Raw genomic sequence first — 22687 nt, forward strand, 5'->3', positions numbered from 1 at the left:
GAAAATAAAACAACCTAGACTTCTAGAACTCTACGCAATCAGCCTTTATCCGTTAAAAAGTGTTTTCCGTATATATTCAAAACACTTGTACAACTTCACGGTCAGTCCGTTATATTCACTGATCAGCTCGAAAACTCATTTTTTCGTCATGTAGTTCTTAGTTTCAGAACAGTTTATTCCTTTTGCTTGTTCGTGAGCTCGTTCCTCTCACTGGAAGTTGTGCAGCTTCGTCAATATGTTGAAAGTGGTGTACAGTCTTGGATCATATCCGAAGCTACCACCTTATCGGTATTTTCAGCAGGTTGCTTACCTAATGTTCTTTCTCCTCTGATTTTTCTTTCCTTCCCTCTTTTCTGTCTCTCAGGCACCAGCCCTCTGGACAGCCCGCGGAACTTCTCCCCCAACACAGCTGCACACTTCTCCTTTGTTCCTGCACGCAGGTGAGGCACACTGAAGCACACACCTGGAAAAGAAAATCTGTGCATCTTATAGGTAGGGTAGGATGATAATGTAAAAATCTGGTGGAAGTTGGATTATAAAAATAGCATTTACACAAACAAAAAGTTTTTTTTGTCAGTATTCCTAAAATCCTGCCTACTGCCCTGTTCATATTCCTTTAACTAAAGCCTCGCAAGCAGCAGGTTACTTCACTGTGTTAAACAGTACAGTTAATAATAATTTATGGGAAATAAAATCAAAATAAAGCATTATGATCAGACAGGAAGTGAAGAAATAAAGAAGAGTATTGGATGAGCTTTTAATGTCCATATCTTTTGAACGATGTGAAGCGGCTCAGTGGCCTTGGCGCCTCGAGAGCCGAGCTGCTGCTGCTGCTCCTGGTGATAGTGTGTGAGCTGATGAGGAGGCAGATGATCACTCTGACGCTGTCACTCAAACCGGTATTAATAAACCTCTTATCTGTCTGGGCTCTCGGCGCAGTAATTACTGGGAGGGAAGGACGGAGTAAGAGTGTGTGTGTGTGTGCGTAATAGCATTTCTGCATGTACCTTTGACAGATAGATGCATGTATGTTCAGGGGATTTTCGATCCAAGATTAACATGTAGGGTAAAGTTTGGTAAAATGTTATGAAATTCTCGCTAAGCCTGCCTCTTAAACCTTCGTTAAGATGATGTTTCCATGGTAACAAACCTTTCCTGCCGCAGTGAACCCTCGGGTTATTTCCACAACAGCATCATCAACGCTGTATGGCAGCGGTGCAGCAGCCAATAAGAGCGTTAATGTTGATTTAAATTGGAAATCCCTCTCTGTCCAACTGCTGTCCTCAGTGCTGCAGCCTCACCGCAGACGCCAGGCAGCAGCGACACCGTGTGGTGGAGGATGAGATGACAGGTCACCCATTGAGGGTCCCTGGCTGGCTGCACAACAGCATCTTTGTATTCTTTTTCTCTTAGAAGAGGAGAGTTAGGATTGACTTATGTTTAAGAAATTTGTGTAGCTCAAAAAAAAAGGTTTAAGCAGTGTGCTGCAGTCAATTCTACAGCAGTATGATTCTAATGATGATGAATGTGACACAAAAACTTCTTTTTCAAATGTTTTGCCCTTTCTATTTATTTTAGTCTTTTAGTCTTATTTATTTATTTTTACATTTTTTATTTTTAAGAACTTATTCTGAGATGGAGGATGAATTAATATTTGATAACAAAGAGCTGAGTTTTAAAGATGTGTTGAATTATTTCACAATTTTACTGGCAAATTCTTTATATATAGAGAGAGAGAGAGAGTCTGGAATTATTCACAGGATTATTTCTGTGTTTATTTTGAATTTTTTTCCATATTGTACAACTTCCATTCCTATTTACATTTATTTTTTAAGGAAAATCTGCAGCTTAAGTTTTTAATTTTAGTTGGGTTAACTAGGACCAGCTGAGATCTGCTGAGTTAATTACTTTATTACTTACTTTACAAGTGTTAAAAGATCAAACTCAGGAGGTGTGAGGGCTGGGAAGGCTTGGAGATTGTGTGTGTGACTGACAGCTGCTAACGGCTATAAAAAGAAACCCACTGTCTTGTCTCCCTCACAGTCACGGACACAGGGCTGACAGGTAACCTCTCAGTTTTGACCTTAGCCCTTTCTCCTCCCTCTTCCTGCTGCTACCCTCCTGCCCTTCGTCCTGCATGGCTGAGCCCACACTCTCTGAATGACATTGAGAACCCTGCAGGTTCTCCTCTTCTACTGGCAAACTCTTAAACGAAGAACTGTGTCTTCAAACTGATGTGACACTCACTGAGCCTGCCGACATACTAAAACTTGCTGAACACTGGAGAATCTTTGGGACCTGAACGTGATGATTTACAAAATGTTGAAAATCTCTTGGTCAGATTATATTTAGAGGGTAGGGCTGGTGATATATATTCTGTATTTTACTGTTATCTCAATGTCAAGAAATCTCATGAAAAGACCCAACAGTGAATGTATCCACTAACAAGTCTTGTGTGTGTAGCACGTGTCGTCTTCCTCTTAAGGACGTAGAGCTCCTTTGTTCCAAATACTAATAAAAACACCTCAGTGAGCCTCACTGCTGCACTGGGTCACATGTTCCTTCATCATCATGTTTATTCTGACTCAGTCCCGCACACACCGTCATGCTGCTCCAAATACTCACTAGAGCACCACATGTGGATTCATCCGTCGCTTTTCTCCTGTTTGTTAAAAACCATACCCACAGAGCTGTTCTGTCTTTACACGGGATTTGGTGACAGTGATAAAAATACAGAATAACGGCTGGATTACATTTTAATAAAATAAAAAAGTGTGAAATCCAGGTCTTGCTTTCCTTGTCTGCAGAGTCTCAGTGGATCCTCCTCATGGCTTCGCCTGTATTTTAGGGTCCATGTTTTCCTTGTGTTTGTATTTTCCCTCCTTCAGCTGTATCATTGCTTTGCTGTATGTGATGAAGTTGTATCTCCTTGATCTGGCTGTTACGTAAAATGTGTTTAAATGTTAAAAAACGGATGCTTTCATATATTTTTCCTCCTCCTCTTCCCCCAGGACGGATGGCAGACGCTGGTCTCTGGCCTCATTGCCTTCCTCTGGCTATGGCACCAACACTCCCAGCTCTACTGTCTCGGTAAATATCTTTACCGTAATCCCTGCGTGTTATTGTATGTGTTATCTAATCTGTGAATCCCAAAAAGCCCAGCAGTAAATGCTTTCTGCTTCCTCTGACTTTACTGCACCGCAACAAGCAAACAAAACCTCCTCTCAGCTAAACCTCAGCCATAATACAGTCCCCTGTTCTCCCGCCTCTTTTTCCTTTTCCCGCATTCACAGAGACATATCAACTGTCCCACTGGTCTAATCCTTCTCCTTCTCCTTCTGCTGTTCCTTCATCTCCACTCTTAATACCCCAGTGTGCAGTATCTCGGTACCTGCCGCCTGTAGAATGAGGCTCAGCATGCTTCAAAGGCAGTGAGCAGAGGTAGCTGGCTGTGCGAGCTGTATTTACAGAGACCCAGGACTTATTTGATTCTTCTTATTAGGGAAAATAAATGACTCCTTGGATGTGAAGGACTTCCCTCGGTGCCCAGTAATTATTTATTTGGTAATTTACAAGTCAAAAAACATCTAGGCATGTAGGCAGGGGAATGAATGTATAACCAACTGTTTCAGCAGCATCGTAATGATGATGTTGCACGGTGTATTTTTGGACCTGCTTCACATTAAAATATAGTCCCCCGTTAAAATATACGTATCCCAGACGTCTAATTTAACTTTTTAATCCAGATTTGTGGCTCTGATTGACTTTAAATAAACAAAACAGAAAATCTCCCGTGAAGTTGGATATTCATTATCCGGACTAACATTTTAACATCCGCTAATGTTGTTAGCATCACTAACGTAGCTCTGCCTCTATGCACAATGTAAAGTCACATTTCACTGGAATTGATCCAGAACATACAAGAAAAAGAAGATGAAGATGTGTACAAGTAACATACAGACTCTGAATCATTGGGACAGGCCAGTGTTCAGGGAGAAAAACCTAGATCCACCCAGCTCCCCGACCTCCCCTGACCCGGACTAACCCTAGTCTTAGCCTAGCTCCAGCCTAACCCCGCAGTAGCTGCAGTGCTGGTTGTAATCTGTGCTCCCTCTGTGCTCCTCCTCTCACAGTCCTCCTGTTCATCTCAGGAGAAGCTGCACCAGCTGCCCTTCCAGCCCACTCCGGACGAGCTGCACTTCCTCACCAAACACTTCAGCTCTGAGAGCATCACGGACGAGGAGGGTCGCTGCTCCCCCGCCATGAGACCGCGCTCCCGCAGCCTCAGGTAGGACCTCTGTCAAAAGTTAAACGCCCACACAAACACTGTGCAAAGCCCTGTCTGTGTCTCTGCGGCAAGCAGCAGCCGCAGCCGCATTTCGGTGCTCTTCCTCTAATGGCCACAATCTTCTAGAACATTTATATTCTGCATCAGAAAAGTTTGTTTCTAAAGCTGGAGTGCTAAATTTAAGACTGAATGGAAATTTTGAGAGGATAAAAATATTCAGTTGCTCCATCGTAACCATTAGGTTAAAGAAGCAGACTTGTAGATGCAGGTTTCTTCTGGGTCTGATGAGTGTTGTTAGGACACTTGACTCGCCGTGTTCCCAGATTTGAGCATGAACTTTGGTGAGTCACCTTTGAGATGTCAGTGGTTCGATCCTGTTTGCAGACAACAATATCCAATGTAGAAAGTTACAGCCACTTCATTTCTTGTTGGCTAGACTCGTTTCCTGTACTGTAGGTTAGGGATCAGTTAGTCTTCTCTGTCTTAGACTTTTCACTGGCACTAAAAAAGCACACCACAGCACTCCTGTGTCTCCTCAGTCAGTATAGATTTGATTTTAAAATCTCATTGTTTGTTTTTAAGGCTCTCAATGGGCCGGTCCAGTCTTCTCGTCTCAGACATTTTAAATCTCCTCCAGATATCCTGGCCTAAAGTCGTTAGCTGTTGTGCCATCACGTCCTCCCACTGCTGAAATCTTTCAAAAGCCATCATTATTCTTTAACATTTGGACCTCTGTAACGCTGCTTATCTAAGGGTGTTCTACACTCCTTGGTCACTTTATTAGGTACACCTATACAACCCACTACAACAGCTCTGCCACGTCTTTTTCCTTTACAGAGATTATAATGTTCAGTGTCAGAGAGGTATTAATTCAACTATTTGCTAATTAGGTCATAGTTAGTTATTGTGTTGTACTGGTAGGGCTCGGCAATAAAACAATAATTATCGCAATATAATTTTCTCAATAACAATATAATAAATGTTCAATATATTGTTTATAAATAATTGGTTTAATTCATTTGAATAACGAACAGTTACCTAATTTTTCTATCAGATATTTATTTTGTTGAGGAAAAAAGGACTGAAAAAAGATTTACTAATCATATTTGTTGAAAAAAAGATTGTATCATAATAGTTTTGAATGTTCTACCTAAGTTTTGTTAAGTGACCAACTGTTTGGCATCAAATGTTGTCACATTCTGAGCATAAAGAAAAGTTAAACCACATAATTAACAATCTGGTTTCTTCGATTTTCACTCAGGAGCAAAAATCAGTCTTTAAACTTGAAAGAAATAATGATATGACATTGATAGTGATAATTATCGATATCAAATGATTTGAAATGTTTTTATCGTGATAACATTTTTGGCCATATCGCCCAGCCCTATGTACTGGACTCTGTTATATTAAAATGTGTTTCTAACGTGAGGTGGTGATGGCGCAGTGGCTAAAACACATGCCTTTGGTGTAAAAGACCCGGGTTCAGTTCCTGCTGCAACATCCACCAATGTGTCCCTGAGTAAGACACTTAACCCCTAGTTGCTCCAGAGGCGTGAGACATATTTAGCAATTGTAAGTCGCTTTGGATAAAAAGCTTCAGCTAAATGATTAAATGTAATATTCACATGTCAAAATATTATCTTTGTAACTGTGGAGTTTCTGGCTGAGCTGTTGAAATGGATTATATTTGATTGTACCTAATAAAGTGACCCCAACTTGTATTGATTTTAAAATGTGCCACAAAATTAATTAAAGTATCTGGTGCTTTGCGAACTGTAGTTTTTCAGTGACCTGAGTTGGCCTCCCATAAGACGAAAACACATTAGCATACCTTGATGCCCTGGCCTGTATGTGTTTGTGTCAGCCTTCAGAAAGGTCAGACCCGTCGTTCTGACGTGTCCGTGACAGGTGGAAGCGAGCAGGATGTCCGCACTGTTTATATCCGTGACACTCACCTGTCCACCTGTGGATCTGTCTATCTCTTTCATTCATTCACTCAAATGTCTTTTGTCTTTATCTCCGTCTCTGTTCTTACCTGTCAAGATCTGCTTTTAGATTCCACCCACTTCCTGCCTTCATTTACTGATGTTCAGCCTGTCACTGCCTCTCAGCCCCATCCCTGCCTAAAACTTTCCTTATTTCGTCATTTTTTTTCCCTCCTCACCCACACTTACTCCGCCTCTTGTCTCAGCAGCTTTCCCCTCGTCTTTATCTCTGTTGCTTTATGTAGAGATATTGACTTCTTTCATCCTCTGAGATCAAAGAAGGTGAGACAGAGTTGCATGGTTTGTATCCGATTAGAGTCCCACTGTGTTTGTTGATTGATGTCAGGCTCGCTCATTCTCTCTGTGTGTGTGTTGTGTATAAAGAAGTGCCATCCCAGGTAATCCTGTGTCCTCATATAACCTCCTTTTGTTTTGAGACGAAAATGTTCCAGCTTTTATCGGAAATATTATAAAAAGCTGACAAAACCAAAGTGCTGTAATTATCGAGATGGAGTAGACTGTGAGCAAGTTAATTTACACGAAGGTGACTTTGAAAAGTGTCTCGGCTGAAGCCAACAGCCCCCCCCCACCCCCCCTCACGTGCCTCAGTGGAAAGCCTGACGACATATTAGTCCACCAGCAGTGAGTGTCGTTAAAAAGCTCTTAGTGACTGTCTGCAAGTCCAGATAAATAACCAACAGGGAGAGGTATAGGCTGAAGATTAGTGCTCAGGTTCTGTTTGCCAGTCGAGTTTAGGATCCAATTCCAATTTGATAAAGTGCGCTCGTGAAAATACCAGTTGGAAAATGTTCTGGAGCAGAGAGAGAAATGAAGTGAGTGACTGAAGGGCGAGATGATGATTGGACCCAGGAGGCGGGGGAGGGCAAGTGGGTCTCTGTATGAGAGAGACTGAACAAATGAAAATGAGGCGCAGAGCACAATTATATGCTAATTTTATGACTCTGCCGTGAGGGATCACAGTCACCCTTATTTATCATTTAACAGTTTCTCTGTTCGTCTCTAATTTTTCTGGTTCCCCTCCTGATCCTACCCTCCTCTCTAGCGTTGCTCTTCTTGCCCAGTTTGGTTTCTGCAGGTTATCCATCACCTCTTATCACTCCCCCTATCTTTCTGTCCGTGGACCCTCCACTCTTCCATACAGTGGTAATGAGCGAACCACATCCATCCATCATACTGTGCAGGTGCCACTGTTACAGGCTTCAGTTGCTGCACCCCATTGACTCGCTGTCTGGGAAACCACATACTGTATTCTATCATACATATCAGTACTCACATATATTATATAAACTTCTTTTCCAGGTATCAAAAGCCCAAACTACCACAGAATCTGTAGTAGAGGCTGGCTCATTTATCTGCCAGCTTTAATTTATCACAGCTGTGTTCTCGTTAATCATGGCCGGAAAGTAACAAGAAACTGCAGTGGATAGAATACCTCCTTCTTTTAGAGATCTCAGAGATCCAGCAGCCAAGTGACATACAGTAAATCACAAAGCAAACTACATAAGGTAGATGAGAAGTAAAATAACCAAAGCATAATGCTGTACATGGTTAGTGCAAGTCTAGTAAGTCTTATTGATGTCTTGCATTTGTATGGTAGGTCTGCAGCTATTCTGAAGATATGCTTCTGGTCATTTACAAACTGTGTCACCATGATGTGGTTTGTACGTCAGTGAAACATCCTTGCACAGATATTTCACATTATAAAAGCCTGAACCATCAAACAATTGACAGAAAATTCAAATGTTTTGAAGGAGTGGTTATTATACCTAATGCCAAATATAAAAAAATAGAAATGTAAAAATCTCTTTGCATGTATGACTTTTGTTTTGATACATTCCAAATTTATTGCAATGTTTTGCCCACATCATCAAAAACATGCAGAACACAACATGTTTTAGGCCTTTTATCATCATCAGCAGCAGCAGCAGCAGCATCTTCCCCTAACTGCTCCGTGTCACTTGACTTGACATCCATAATCAGGATATCTTCAATGCAGTACTTTTTTGGCATTTAAAAAATACACACCAAACACAAATTACGGTGTATTTCTCCTCTGAGTTGGTCAGTTTTTATTTAAAATCAATGACCAAAAGACAATTATTATGAAGTGAGTCTTGGAAACATCCAATTAGACATTTAGCATCTCGATACAGCAGGAAAATACAATATAGGCTAAAAATATCTCTATTTCTGCGTTAAATCTAGCTAAATATGTCTATTTTAAACCTTTAATTAGTGTGTATGTAGCTTAATGGAATAAAAAGATAACAAGATTTCACCATAAAATAAGTTATGAAATATTAAATAACTGTACATTGCTTCCGTCCAGTAAATATTCATATTGAAGTATCCGAAATAATGTGACTCTTTTTCTTTTCTTAGCTAAACTTGACCTGTAGGTCACCGATTGACAACCTCCATCTTGGTTGTCTAAATTGAAGGACCTATGCTGGACGAATTTCGGCCCTCTGGTGGATTATCCGTGCGTTGCATGTATATGATTGTATCCATCAGGTTTTTGGGGGGCGGGGGGATGATCACACTGATGATGTAGAGGTCTCTAAAAATGATTCACTTTGCGTTGCAGGGTTAAAAGCTTTCCTTTTTTCGCAAAGGGCAGAATGTCCTCGTTGGCTTTTGATGTAACTTATCTGCACGAAGTGTTGAGTTTTCTTGACTGAGTTTGCTTAACACTGATTGACAAAAGCAATTTAAATTAATTGGTGACTGAAAACAGCGTTTCTGTTAATAAGAAAAAGACAGAACAGCAGAGTGCTTCTGTAGGCATGACACTTCTCTGCTGTGGAATCGGAGTTGAGTTTGCATTAACAGGCAACTAAAAGGAGAGCAGATCGAATGAAATAAGATACTGTATATAAAGCTTGCCTTTAAAGTAAGCCTGTTTTTAAATAAAGGTCTGGTTCTCCCTCTACTGTTTTAGAATAAACTGAACAAAAATATCACCCGTATCTTCCTCCTGTCCGACACTTGAGGCGATATTTTACTAATGTTCTCAGTGGAATCATGAATCTCATCACGGGATGTTGAGGTTTCTGTGGTGAACACATACAATCACAGCGCTCATCACACACAAACACACACACCTCTACCTCATCCCCTCTCTGTCACGGTCAATTAGGCCTCTCATTTCCCGAGTCTCCCGCATCAATTGTGAAGCATCAGTGTTATTTTTCTCTCTCTCACACTCACACAGCCTCGTCCCCCTCTCCTCACCCCTTTCTCCCACTCGCCTCACCGTCACAATCTGATTTGCTGTCTCGTCTGATTTACTTCAATTACCCTCTCTACCAATAAGCTCGTTTGCATTTTGAGTGCCTTTTTGTCACATCACGTGACATCACCGCTCGGCTTTCCAACAGTGTTTTAATTATCCGGTTTTTATTAAACACCCTGGGGTTGAAACAGATTTGATCTTCTGTTCTGCTTCATACATATTTTGTCTCTTTCTCACAGTCCCAACTTTTCAACTTGCAGCCCCACATTAAAACAAAAGAGCTCTCCCACAACTTCCTCCGAAGCCTCATCTCCAAGGTCGTTTCTCAAAATAATGACAAAGGCATTTTTCTGGGATTGCTGCGAGGCGATCTTTATTTCCCATTACAGTAGAAATATTGCCGTGTTGTAATTAGCCTTTGTCTGGCTTTCCTGTGTTATTCATCCCAGGGATTTGACTTGGACCTCCGCTGCAGCTCGCTCTGAACGGGAGCTTTATTTTAATAAAGGCTCCGGCTGCTTGGAGCCACGAGCGCACAAGAGGAGTAACACAGAGAGAAGAAGATATTCTGTGAAAATTAAAGAATGTACATAACAGCCTCCGGCACTGAATCCGTCTCTGTCAAGGCTAACCTTTAATTACTGAGCCCACTGGCAGAGCCAGCCGGGCTCTGATTGATTTTTCTTTTTCAAAAAACATGAACATGAAAGGAGAGTTTTAAAAGTTGAAGGTGTGAGGTCTGAATGATTGATCAGTAATGGGTGTGTGTGTGGGCGCACAGTTGGGGCTTGTTTTGTTTATAGGGAAAGTTCACCTAAATTAAAATTAACAACTTTCTCACTTACTTACAGAATAATGCTCTGAGTTTCTCTTTTTTTGCCATTTTCACAATAAAAACTTACCAGAAAATTACACACCAGAACTTCCATCCATCCACCGTCAACCGCTTATCCTGCGTACCGGGTCGTGGGGGGGGCCGATCCACACCAGAACAAAGCAGCTTTAAAACAAAAGAAAAATGGAAGCGTAGTTATGTACTGAATTTTGTGTGTGTGTGTGTGTTACGTGTCACCGTATGCGTCGGCGTAATGATAAACTGCCTCCGTGATGTTTAGCTCATGTGTCACATTCAGGCTACTCTCATTCCTATTAAGCTGGTAATTGGACTTTGAGCTGCCGATGGATGACTTAAAGCATTACCTCATCTCGCAGGTCGTGTGTGTGTGTGTGTGTGTGTGTGTGTGGCGATGACTCATACCAACAAAGACATCTGGAGCCCCAGATCCATACTTTTCCCTCACCTACCTTCCTCTCAGTCTCTCTAGGAATGTTTTTATGTTTGTATTATTTATTTATAGACTTGCAGTATTTATTATTTATTTTATTTGGTTTGGTTGATTCTTCATTTTGATTAGTTTAGTTTTATTAGTTTAGTTAGTCGTTTGATTACAAGTTCACCATTCAAATAGTCTTATTGACCTTTACGAAGGAACTAAAGAATGTTCAAACTTCATTAACAAGTTTTTGGTTCTGTAAAAGTTAAACATATTTATAAATGAGCAAGTACAAGTTATTAACAGTGTGTGGGTTATTTGGTTGCTTAAAACAAGAAGAAAATATGCAAGTTGTTGTGAGATGGGCTCTCAGGACAGTTTCCTTTTGTTTTAGTAATTTATTGAACAGAACTAATATATTTTTGTACAAAATGATTCTCTCTGTGAACCGGTTTTGTTCTGCTCTCTGCTGGCTACATATCCCACATGGAGCATTTCAGAATAAGAGCATTTTGCCTGCCTGATTTTGTTGACTCGTTCATATTTTGTTAATTTGTTCAGCTGTCCTTGTTCTTTGTGCTTCTAACATAATTAGGTAGGCTACGTAGTTAAACTGTCTTTTCTTAATCTTTTTTGTCTGTTTTGTTGATGACAATCGGGAGTCTGCACAGGGTGTTTTATTTTGAAAATCGATGGGATTCTCTATGCCGTTCTGTGTCTGACTTCCTGCCCGGTTCATCTGCTCTGTGCTGCTTGTCGCGGCTTCCGTCAAAAATAGACTGGCAATAAATATTTGTTTTTGTTTTTCGAATCTTAATCGCAATATCTGGCAGAAAAATCGCAATTAGATTTTTTTTCCCGAATCGTTAAGCCCAAATCATCATGGAGAATATTGTCATGTGTGCCAAACTCTGACATTGCAGTTGCAATATTTAGAAGCAAATGTTTACAGTCATAAATGGATGAGATGAATAATCCAGCAGGCCAACAAAACCAAACATTGCTTGGATTAAAAATCTCTCTCCCGTGACTTTTGCCCACACACACACCCCGTCACCTGTCGTCTTTCCCTATTCCCCGGAAAGTGAGACATCGAAAGGTCAAGGATAGTGCTGCTGTCGCTATTTTGTCTTATTGTAGAGAGAGGTTGGAGGTGGGGGGTGGTGCATGATAGAATAAGAGAAGAGAAGAGTCCCAGGAGGAGGGAGCTGAAGAGAAAATGGTGTCCACCGCGTGAATGCTGGATGGATTGATATTCTGTTGCTGCTGGTATGTATTGAAGGAGACATCACTGTCAGTCTGTCAGGTCATGAAAACCCCCTGAGAGCTGATGGACACTAACTGCAGAGAGGCACTTGAGTTGTGGACAGCCTTGGTCTATTACTGACAGCTAAACGCGCACACACACATTCAGCCTGTTGGTCCGCCGGTCTCCAGAGGCGTTACCTTCTTGTTCGGGTGTGCAGCCATGCGAGTCCAGAGATTGTCATGGTCCTCACTTCACACCGCTGAAGACGCACACATGATGAAGGACCCCAAGGTCCCGTTAGTGTTTGTGACCACCCTCCTGCCTTTATTCCCTCTGTGCTCTGGTGGCCTGACCAGTCCTGTCTGTCACATGCAGTCTGGTCAGTTCTGTTCTGTCAGGAGCAGGCAGAGAGCAAAGTCCAGAATAGTCCCACTTTTTGGATCTTTGAATGTGTGATTTTCATGTATAGTCGTTACAGAGAGTCTCCATAAACCATAAGGTAAATAAATCCCTGACAGTATTTGGAAAACCAAAAAAGGCAAGGAGATAAATCCCAACCTTTGGGAAACAAATTAAAAATCTTTCTTTATCCAGATCGTTGAACGAATCTTTAAGGATTCCAGAAATACCTTCAATATAGCTGTAAGTCCTCACAGGTTTTTGAAAGATTGTCCAGGATTAACTTTCTGAAAAAAGCTTAGCTCTGTCAGGATTATACATGAGAAGCGTAAACTAAAGCTAATTTCTAATGTGCTGTGGTTCTTCTGTTTTAAACCTTTTAAACTTACCCAAAAACATTTTTCTATATCGATACCTTTTCAAAGTAACACTCACCGTTTGCTGCCTCCTGAGGCAACAGAAAGGTCAAACGCACACCGGCCACATGTTGAAGTGATGTTGTATTTGACAGGAGACGCACTGAACACTCAATATAGTAACACAGTAATGCATTTCTACTGGACCTAGAAGTTCAGATTGTGTGAGTAGTGGTGCACTTTGTTTTTGTGAAGTTGACGACATGGAGCTTGATGCATGTTTCCGTTGTTGGATTGAATTACATAAGACAATAGTTAAAGACTGATCATTTATGCAGTAACCAGTTAACAAATTTGCATCATGAAGGCTTTAGTGATCCCACTCGTTTCTATTTGTCTGTTTTGTTTCAGTCCCGGGCGCTCGCCTATCTCCTTCGACCATGAGATCGTGATGATGAACCATGTGTACAAGGAAAGGTTTCCCAAGGTTTGTACTGCAGACACACACTTCCTGTGCAGCATAAATCAATTGTGGATATAGAAGACATGCAGGGATCAACATGTTGGAATCAAGTCACAGGATTTGACTTGATTTAAGTGTTTTGAAAGTTTGAGGCTGAAACCGAAATTGTAATCAGAATTTCCAACCAAGACCAGATCTAACTAGACATCCTAGTGATCAAAGTGATCCAAATCTTATTTTTCTGGTCATATGTGACTCAGATCAGTGTGAACAGCCCAAGTCACTTGGAATTTTTGCCAGTTCGGAAAACAAATGAAAGTGGCCCAAGTCAGATAGAGTCTGGACAGTCAGATTGGAAGTCGACCGCGACTCTGTCAACCGTTGACATAATTCTGCGCTAGCGGGATTTGGAAATATGAAGGACGGCAGCTCTCTTTCTCCTCATCCTCGTTATCATTTGCTCACAAATTCCCTTTGTTCCAACAAAGAATAACCTTAAAAAACTTACCGTGGATGCTAGCCTCTGTGGCCCCCGTGTTAACTTCCGTGTGCTGCGCGGGACGTCGTATTATTCTTTTGCGCACACGGGTCCCTTCCAGGCCGTGGCCAGTCCACGCTGGGATCTGATGTGGACTTATATATGATATAAATGGAAAAGGCTAAATCACTTCTCGTTGTTAGAAGGCTTTAATTGTAAAGAAGTTTACAGTAGCAACATGTGAAAAATATGGCTGCTGTCAAAGGAAGGTCAGTTTTACACCAATTGTTTATTTATTTCTGTGAACGTTATGAAGATGTAATATGCTCCAGGCCATCTGGATGCTTATTTTATCATAGTTTCATGGTGCAGGGAATGTATATTATCTCAGGCGTACAGGCCCACAGATGCAGACATGCATGTCAAATATTCTTTTTTTAAAAATGTATTATTTAGTGTGAAGGGAATTACATTAATATATAACATTATCCTGTGCTCATGCAGTTTTTGGTCACGTATGTTTCTCCATGTGTCTGGTATGCGTGTACCTCTTCAGTGAGTCATCCCTCTCCCCCCCTCTAATTGCCTCCCCACCTCCTCGCCTCCCCTCAGGCGACAGCTCAAATGGAGGAGCGTCTGGCGGAGCTGCTCTACTCCTCGGCCCCGGATAAGGTCTGCCCGCTGGCCGATGGGGTCCTGAGCTTCATCCACCATCAGCTGATAGAGCTGTCCAGAGACTGCCTGGAGAAAAGCAGGGAGGGCCTCATCACCTCCCGCTACTTCTACGAGCTCCAGGAGAACCTGGAGAAGCTGCTGCAAGATGTAAGTCCAACAGTTTATTCACTGCCCTGCAAAAAAAAAATAAGCAACTTTTATTTCCAATCCGGTTATGAATTCAGCTTTGAACGCAAAAAAACCTCTCAAAAGTAGCCATATACGATTGATATCCACTATCCTTGCAAATTGATTATACTCCTAGAGTATTTAAAGATTAAAAAAAATAGTGCTTCTTGTGGAGATGAAGGGCAGTACATTAAAACAAACAAAAAACTTTAAATAGTAAATATAAATAATTTAAAGTAAACTGTCTCAATTTACCAAAGAAAAATAATTTAGCCCCTCGAGATGGAATATTTGAAGAAAGGATATATACAGATATAAGTTTTAACAGCTACATGGCAAGACAAGTTTATTTAGAAAGCACTGTTATAAGCATAAGCACAGTGGCTGTTAAAAGTGCTTCACATTTGGCATAAAATGCATTAAAACAACATTTAAAAGAAAATACTCAAGGAAAAGAAAGTAGAATTAAATTTTATTTAATCTTCTGTAGCTCTGATGGATATTAAATAAAAGTTTAGATAGAAGCCAAATAGAGGCAACTCCACAGTTATTTATGTCAAAATTATCTACCAAAACACAAAAAATAGCTCCCAGCCAGATCAGATAATGTCCATCTCTCTCTGTAGACCTCTTTCACAGCAGACATTTTGACTTGTCCCAGCAGGAAAAGCACCGGTGTTAACGTTAACAATGGCTCCATTCCAGACATTTCTCATTAAGTTAGCACCAGGACCGTTAAACTGGTAAACCTAAAGGGAATGTAGCCGTTAACAATGTTATATTCAGTATATTATATATATTTGTCACACTTTCCAAATAACAGTTTGGCTGTGTCTGAAATCCCACCCTACTCACTGCTAACATGAGCTCTTCTAGTCAGCTGAACACATGTCAGATTTCTCAATCAAATACAAACAAATGTGAAGAATAGCTTTCAGTAATACATCAATATTTGAGAAGGTTTCTGTGGAAGTGCTTATAACTTAGGATCTACACTGTTTTTTTAAATATCCTGCAAACCCTAAAATAAAGCAGTTCCATGATTCCCCCTGTAACTCATCGAAATGTCTGCTGTGTAAAACAAGTCTATGCTGGACTTTGATGAACACATCATGACTATGGCAGCTCCCCGGTCACGCTTGGTTTACCTTGGAACAACTCACGGCGTGACGCGCTCCTTCGTCCACTCATCATGGTCACCGCCGTCCTCGCCGCGTGATGTCACGCGGAGGCACAAAGACTGCGGCCCAGTTCAAACACATAAAAGTCCCTCAAGCTTTCGCATTCCTTCACACACACTCGCTGTGTTTATTCCTGGCAAACAACGGTGATTTGCTTACCGCAGCGCGGTGTGATGGGACAGTTTCTGTGTACTCGTGCACGTATTTCTATGTGTGTGAATTTAGAAATGTAGTTACATGTGTGTGGCAGTGGTGACATCTCTATTAGATCAGTTTTCCAGTGCCTGGGGGGGCGGGCTGCTCACATTATGGCTCCCACCGGCCTCTTATTGACCTTCTGTTCTACTGGGACACACAAACTATCTCTCAATCTTAGACACGCACGCATATATGCAGGCGAGCACGCACACACACACTCACATCCTCCTCGATTTTAATTTCACACTCCAGCGGTCACCGGGGGCTGACAGATGACTCTCCCAGACGAACAGGAGGGGTGAAGGAGGTGCAGTCGGAGGGGTTTTGGGATGGGCGGGGATTCCAGGGGATTCCTCTTTTTCTGATTGGCCGGCGGGCTAAGAGAGGGAGGTGGGGGTGGCGGGTGTGGATGTACGTGTGTGAAGCCTGTTCGAATGCTTTTGGGAGGGCGTGAGGAACTGGACTTGAACACATCTGGAGAGGCGTCAGACACCGAAGCTGCAATGCGGGGCTGGATGATGACATCACTGATTAGGCGGCGTTAGGATGTGGGGTTGTTTTTTTTTTTTGGCAGGCGGCCAACTGCTGCAGCAGGTGGAGCAGACCTACAGAGGAGAAGATGAGGCTGTGAGCAGGTGGACGGAGGTGTGAAAACAGCCTCCCTGCCTGCTGAAATCCCTCGTTTTTGCGGTTTGTTTTGTTTTTTTGGTGGAAACATGTCTCGCGTCTCGTGGCAGAGGAGGCTGGAGGAGGAGGTGCTGGAGGAGGTGATGAGGAGGAGCGAGTGCAAGGTGTTCACTCACAGCTGGGAGGAGGAGGAGGAGGAGGCAGACGCGGACTTTACAGTTGAGTCAATTTCGGTTTGATTCGGTCAAGCTTTATTGGCATGCTGAAACCTGTTCACATTGATGATGATGATGATGAAGACGACGAGCCTTGTAGCTTCTCCGTAGTTTCCGTCAAACCCGAGGGCAGATTGAAGCGCGTTAGCTAACTCCACCAAGTTGACAGGAAGTGGTGTGTAGCGAGTGGACAATCCTGTCCTGATATCAAACTCACTCTAACTTTGAAATCACTTTCAGCTCAGGTTTGGTTTCAGTTGGTTTTAAATTCATGTCACACGTTGACTGTCCTTAATTCTTATTATTTCATTCTAATTTACCTACTTTAAAAACAAGCAGTGTTTGTTGTAGCTTGGTTTTGTAGGTGGCATGACCGCTTTTAATGTATTCAATAAAAATAACTGAGCGTGTTCCAGAGGTCGATGACAAACACATTCATTATTAAATCTTCTTGTAATCAGTGAACTGCTGTGGCTGCTTTTTTCTGTAGCTTGTTAATAATTTAGACTTTATAATGAGTCATCGGGCCATTTTTGCTGGTGGTATGACAGCGTGATATATTGTAATCTGAAAGATTCTTCTGGATCAGTTAATAATGAAGTAGTAAGGGAACAATATGCTTTTAATAATACATTTAAAACTTGTATTTTTCATGTAGTGCCTTTTAGGTGTTCTACTTGAAAGGATGCCCATGATTAGATTTACCTTTTAGGCCATTAAGGCCTGATGAAAGGTGCCTTCACTGCTTTGCTGTGTGAGTTTAGTTTATCTAACTTGCTGGGTAGGTGTCAGCTCACTTTGCCTGTTGTGTCAGGCAAACCCTTCAGTATTTGGACGGTTATCTAATCTTGTTTCTTTATGCTTATATATTCAGTCAGTTCACCCAAATCACATAATAAATAAATGAATTTCACTATTTATTTTCCCCTTGTGGTATCAAACACTGTGGTCTCAAACAGGGGCGGTAATACGGATCATTTTTAATCTATTATATATATTATAATTTATTATGGTAGATAATTTTTTCTTTATGCGACGTTTTCTGAAAATTCAATTGCACAACCATTTAAGAAACAAAATAACCAAATGTCAAAGAGATTTTAAAGGAACATGCATCTTGGAAATTGCAGTGAAGGAAAATCTCTTGACAAATTTAAATCATCTGACGGTAAATACTGTCACACATCGGCAACCGTCTGCCTCCCTAATTCAGTGGAAGTGAATTTATTTTTGGGAAACATCGAGGAATTATTTGTATCATTGCACTGGTTCTGGTTTGACATGTCGGAGTCCTTTGCCTTTGTCCTCCTTGTTTATCCATTCCTTTACTCATCCATCCGTTCTTTGTCCTCGTGTCATGACCCCATTACAGCAGCTCGCAGGAGGCCGACTCACTTCACCTCCTTCCGTCCTCCTCTGCTCCTGGTCTTGCCTTTTATCTCTCCTCCACTTTTACCCTTCGCCTTCTTCCCTCGAACACTGCTCGTCCTCTCTTCCTCTCCCTCATCCATCCCTGTCACGGGGCCTAAGTGACCTGCCTGGCGGTCACCATGGCAACCTGCATCCAGGCCATCCTCTGCAGGAACCCCTGAGAGATCCCGTTAGACCGCTGTAGGTCACCTGAGGGCGGAGGGGAAGGCAGAGTGCTAACTCAGCTCCGGTGATCTGTCACTCTGAACCTTGAACGTGTTTATCAGGGCTCAGATGCAGCTGCAGACATCTGGTTTTAATTGGCTCTCAGCTGCGCTCAGGTGGAAACATCACCTGTTTGGAGAAAGTGATGAGTTCTCCCCGAGAGGCTACACAATCGGAGACGTCACCTCTGTCCCATTCATGTCTTAGAAAACAAGTTGCTCGCATGCAAAACAACACGTTTGTTCGCAGAGTGAAAATATGTTCAACTTTGAGCAGCTATCGTTTAACATAAACCTATATTTCATGTTTATACTGACCGACCAGTGAGAAAACTGCTTCTTGTTGAGTCCATAAACATCAGTAAAAAGATCATTTTAACCTGGTTTGGACTGTAACCTGTTAACCTTCTATTAGAGCTGACCCCGAATAGTCGAAGATACGATGCTTCAGTGGGCGGAGCCTGATTCGACTGTCAACCGCACAGTCGAAGCTTTGCAGCGAAACGAGGATCGTGCCATTTTGGCGATATGGGGGTGCTCAACATCCGATTTTACATAGAACTACCTGTTTTCTCCCAATAAGTTAATATACAGCCTATTACAATATACATTTCAACGTTTAATGCTGTAAATAAATATGTAAAAATAATAACACTTAATAATAATAAATGTTTTTAAAGTGCGGAAAAAAATTGTAACCCTAACCCTGGGACGCGCACGTGGAGGCGTAGCGTGGATGTGTGTAGCGGCAGTGGAGGAACATTTGCTGAAGAGACGGAGCCCCAGCTTCACGTGGGGTGTTGTGCTTTTAATTTAATAATTTATCACCGTTGATGAACCACACATATAGCCGGCTACTTGAAATAGACCCGCGAGGAACCGCAACGTGCGTGTAGTTGTCGGCAGCACGGCATGCACACAAAATTCTGCACGAGAGAGAGATAGAAAAGGGTCTTCAAAAAGCCTCAGTTTAGCAGGAAATTTATAGTGTAAGATGAATGAATAGAGACTGCAGCTCTGCAGCTTCTGAAGATGAAAGCGGAGCTACTGTTTTACCCCAGTCGACCATAGGCAGGACTTGACGATTCTGATTTGCCTATGCCTTCTATATGTATATCTTTTTACTGAACTATTACAAAATTGAATTAAAACTAAAATGCTTTTTATTTAAAACTTATTAAAAATGCTTTCACAAAAAAACGTTCACACCTAAAATTCCACCTGGTGGATTTTAACAATCTGGATTATTTCCTACCGTGTATGAAAACCATCAAATGACACAGTAAGCTTTATTGTCCAAAAGTGAGGGCATCAGAATGGAAAATAACTCTCAAAATGCTAAATAATTACACTACATTCACTTTTTCATGATCAGAGTTTACCAGGAAAAGCCCTTCATACTAAAGCCCAGCTGGTGGTGGATATTTCATCCCAGCATCCATATATGAGAGTTACTGAGTGGTATGTTTTACAGTGTAAAAATAAACTTAAAACAACAGTAAATACTAGAGTAGTTTTGGATATTAAATTAGTACCAATAACAGCTATAAGCAGCTTCACAAATGTTTAAAATATCTCAAAGTTAAGAGGGAAATAAGACTCAAATATAGAAAGATGTAGACTTAAAACAATGTCAAACCGAACTATAATACATATTAAATTAAGTCATTTGTGTTTTAAGTTAGCCTTTATTTTAAACATAATTAAAAATAGCCTGTCACCACACCTTTATCCTTCAGTTTTACTCCAAAATATGCAGATACACTATATATCTGTTAAACTAAAATCTACAGATCACGTCGTACAGTACACACATTGCATACAAGCTGTTAAACCATAATTTCTGTCCTGTGGAGCCACTAGGGAATCTATTTCACATTAGATATGCAGAGCGAATATACAGTCTGCCTCTCGCACACACACACACACACATACATACAGTGTGACTGGTTAATTAGCTGCTGCACAGTGGGAGTTCGTCCCTCAGCTGTCCATTACTCACCGATCACTGTACAGTCACCTCTCACACACACACATTTAGTCTCCTTCACGCTTACATATACACACCCTAATGCATATTTAGCGTGCGCATACAGTCCATAGACCCCCCCCCCCCCCTCCAGGTTTCATTACAGTTATAAATAATTCAGGGGGGTTCGGGGCCCCTGGGCCTCCTGCGTCTGTCGGCACGGCTCTGTTGCTGCCAGTGCTTTGTTTATGAGCCAGCACCAGCACTGTTAGCCTGTCTGACACATGCTTACAGAACATACATATACAAACATACATGCGTGCTGCATTCATAAATTCATACACACACGAGACTACATGTGCTCACACACACATTAACCGTCCTGAGAATGAAGCATGTTTTACAGTGGGTGGTTTGTAATTGTTACAGCTTCCAATTTGCACACCGACCCAAACACACATACACACACTCCACTTCCACTCCATTACTTTCCGGGGATCAGTGTTTGCTCCAGATGCATTTCCAGTCAGTTACAGTGGATTGCTGGGTAAATTGCTCTGTCTCCACACTGACAGACATTTCACGGTGGATCTCAGGCAGCAAGGCGGAGGTCGTTCTGATTTAGATTACCTCTCAGGTGTCACCGAGGGAGGGACTCCACCAGTCCGTTTGTCCTCAAACTGCTCGTCCAGCTTTGTTTGTGAAGGACAAACACAATGCAAGAGATGCTCTCTGCACAGCTTCAAGGTCAAAGTTGGTTTCATGAGGATGAATTATTAAAATTATAATTAAAAATAATGAATCGATTAGGGATCGGTAATCTCCCAGACACCATGTTAAAATCTTCTTTCTTTCTCACATGCTGCTGAGATAACCTTCCTCCTGTTCTTTTGTTGCCTTTTTGTGTGTCCAGGCTCACGAGCGCTCAGAGAGCGTGGAGGTTACCTTCGTCACACAACTCGTCAAGAAGCTGATGATCATCATCGCCCGGCCAGCGCGCCTGCTGGAGTGTCTGGTGAGAGAAACACTGACAGCCAGAGATCTGACTGACCACGATCATATTGTTGAAACACGCGTGTGCAATGTGAAGCGTGAAGCAGAGTCATATTTCCAAAATACTAGTATATAGTTCAGTTTCAAATAGTATATGTACTTAAGTAATTACTTAAAAGTCTGTTTGCAAATGTTGTATAAAGCCTTGGTTGGCTCCAGAGGTCACAAAACTCCAGAGGTCACAAAACTCCAGAGGTCACACAAATCGCCTCAAGTGATGTCACTTGAGTCAGCGTCGGTTGGGGTTGAAGGCTACAAGTCTGACAAATTTGTCGGTGTAGCTGTTCATCTCTGCTGCATGCTACAGGCTCCAGGCTACATATGCCAATCTCTGACCGAACTGTCATTGGTTCGAGTTGCATTGTGGGTAATGTAGGTTCCAGGTTTGACAAGGAAGAAGAAAGAGGAAGAAGAGTGCCATGTTAAATAATTGTAATTCTAATCCCCTAACCCTTCTAAGTTTTTCCATTTTCTGGCACTATATAAACGTGCTGCATTTCAGACGGACATATTGTCCTTTTACCAAACTACATTGCTCTGACAGCTGGAGTTGATAATACATAAAGAATTTAACATATAAGCGTATAAGATATGATGCATTGTTATAGATTAAATGATCAACAGTATAAAGTAGGCCTGGGGCTGACTGTGAAAGTATCAGGCATGTTTGTCTTATGATAATAATAATTAATATTATTATTATTATTATAATCATATGTAGCCATTTTGCTACAGTTCTGCTTCACACAGCGGCTGTGTTTGCGACCTGACCTTTCTTTTCTCCGTGAAAGGAAAGAATTCAGAAAGTTGCGCGGCGCTGCGGGGTGCCCCCAGCTGCGGTAGAGTATGGATGACGCGTAATATTCATCCAGCCAGAGGGAACGATCACGAACCGTTCACAGCGCGTCAGTCGTACTAGTGACACAACCCAGACCGGAGAGGGAGTGGGGCGTCCAGGGCCAGGGCCAGAAGATCGTGGAGTGACCGGCCCTCTGGCTGGATGAAGTCTGACGCTCCGCATGATCCATGATGATAGAGAAATATAGAAATTGATGGCAATAAAGCATGCTGTCAAAATTTTAGAGACCCCCCAAACTATCACAAATCATGCTTTTAGGGGAGCTGATGTCTCACTGGTTGCTGGTCTTGCTGGTCCTATTAAGGTGAGCTAAGCTCCCCCTGGCTCCCCCCGTAGTTCGCACCCTGACTGTAAACAGGA

General features: G+C 41.9%; 1 protein-coding gene across 9 annotated transcripts in view; it reads left to right on the forward strand.

Moving 5' to 3' along the window:
- mast2 (microtubule associated serine/threonine kinase 2) overlaps window positions 1-22687 on the forward strand; it is a 208362-nt gene that overhangs the window by 164609 nt on the left and 21066 nt on the right. For 7 of the 9 annotated variants that reach the window (XM_046048968.1, XM_046048973.1, XM_046048974.1 and 4 more), the window contains exons 7-13: window positions 365-440; window positions 2044-2064; window positions 3012-3090; window positions 4134-4288; window positions 13219-13294; window positions 14361-14570; window positions 21329-21430. In XM_046048968.1, the coding sequence (XP_045904924.1) occupies window positions 365-440; window positions 2044-2064; window positions 3012-3090; window positions 4134-4288; window positions 13219-13294; window positions 14361-14570; window positions 21329-21430 (719 nt within the window). The remainder of the gene's footprint in view (window positions 1-364; window positions 441-2043; window positions 2065-3011; window positions 3091-4133; window positions 4289-13218; window positions 13295-14360; window positions 14571-21328; window positions 21431-22687) is intronic. The other 2 variants (XM_046048975.1, XM_046048976.1) reach the window with 1 other exon arrangement.

This window comes from Micropterus dolomieu, linkage group LG05, assembly GCF_021292245.1.
Source record: "Micropterus dolomieu isolate WLL.071019.BEF.003 ecotype Adirondacks linkage group LG05, ASM2129224v1, whole genome shotgun sequence".
NCBI classification, from domain to species: Eukaryota; Metazoa; Chordata; class Actinopteri; order Centrarchiformes; family Centrarchidae; genus Micropterus; species Micropterus dolomieu.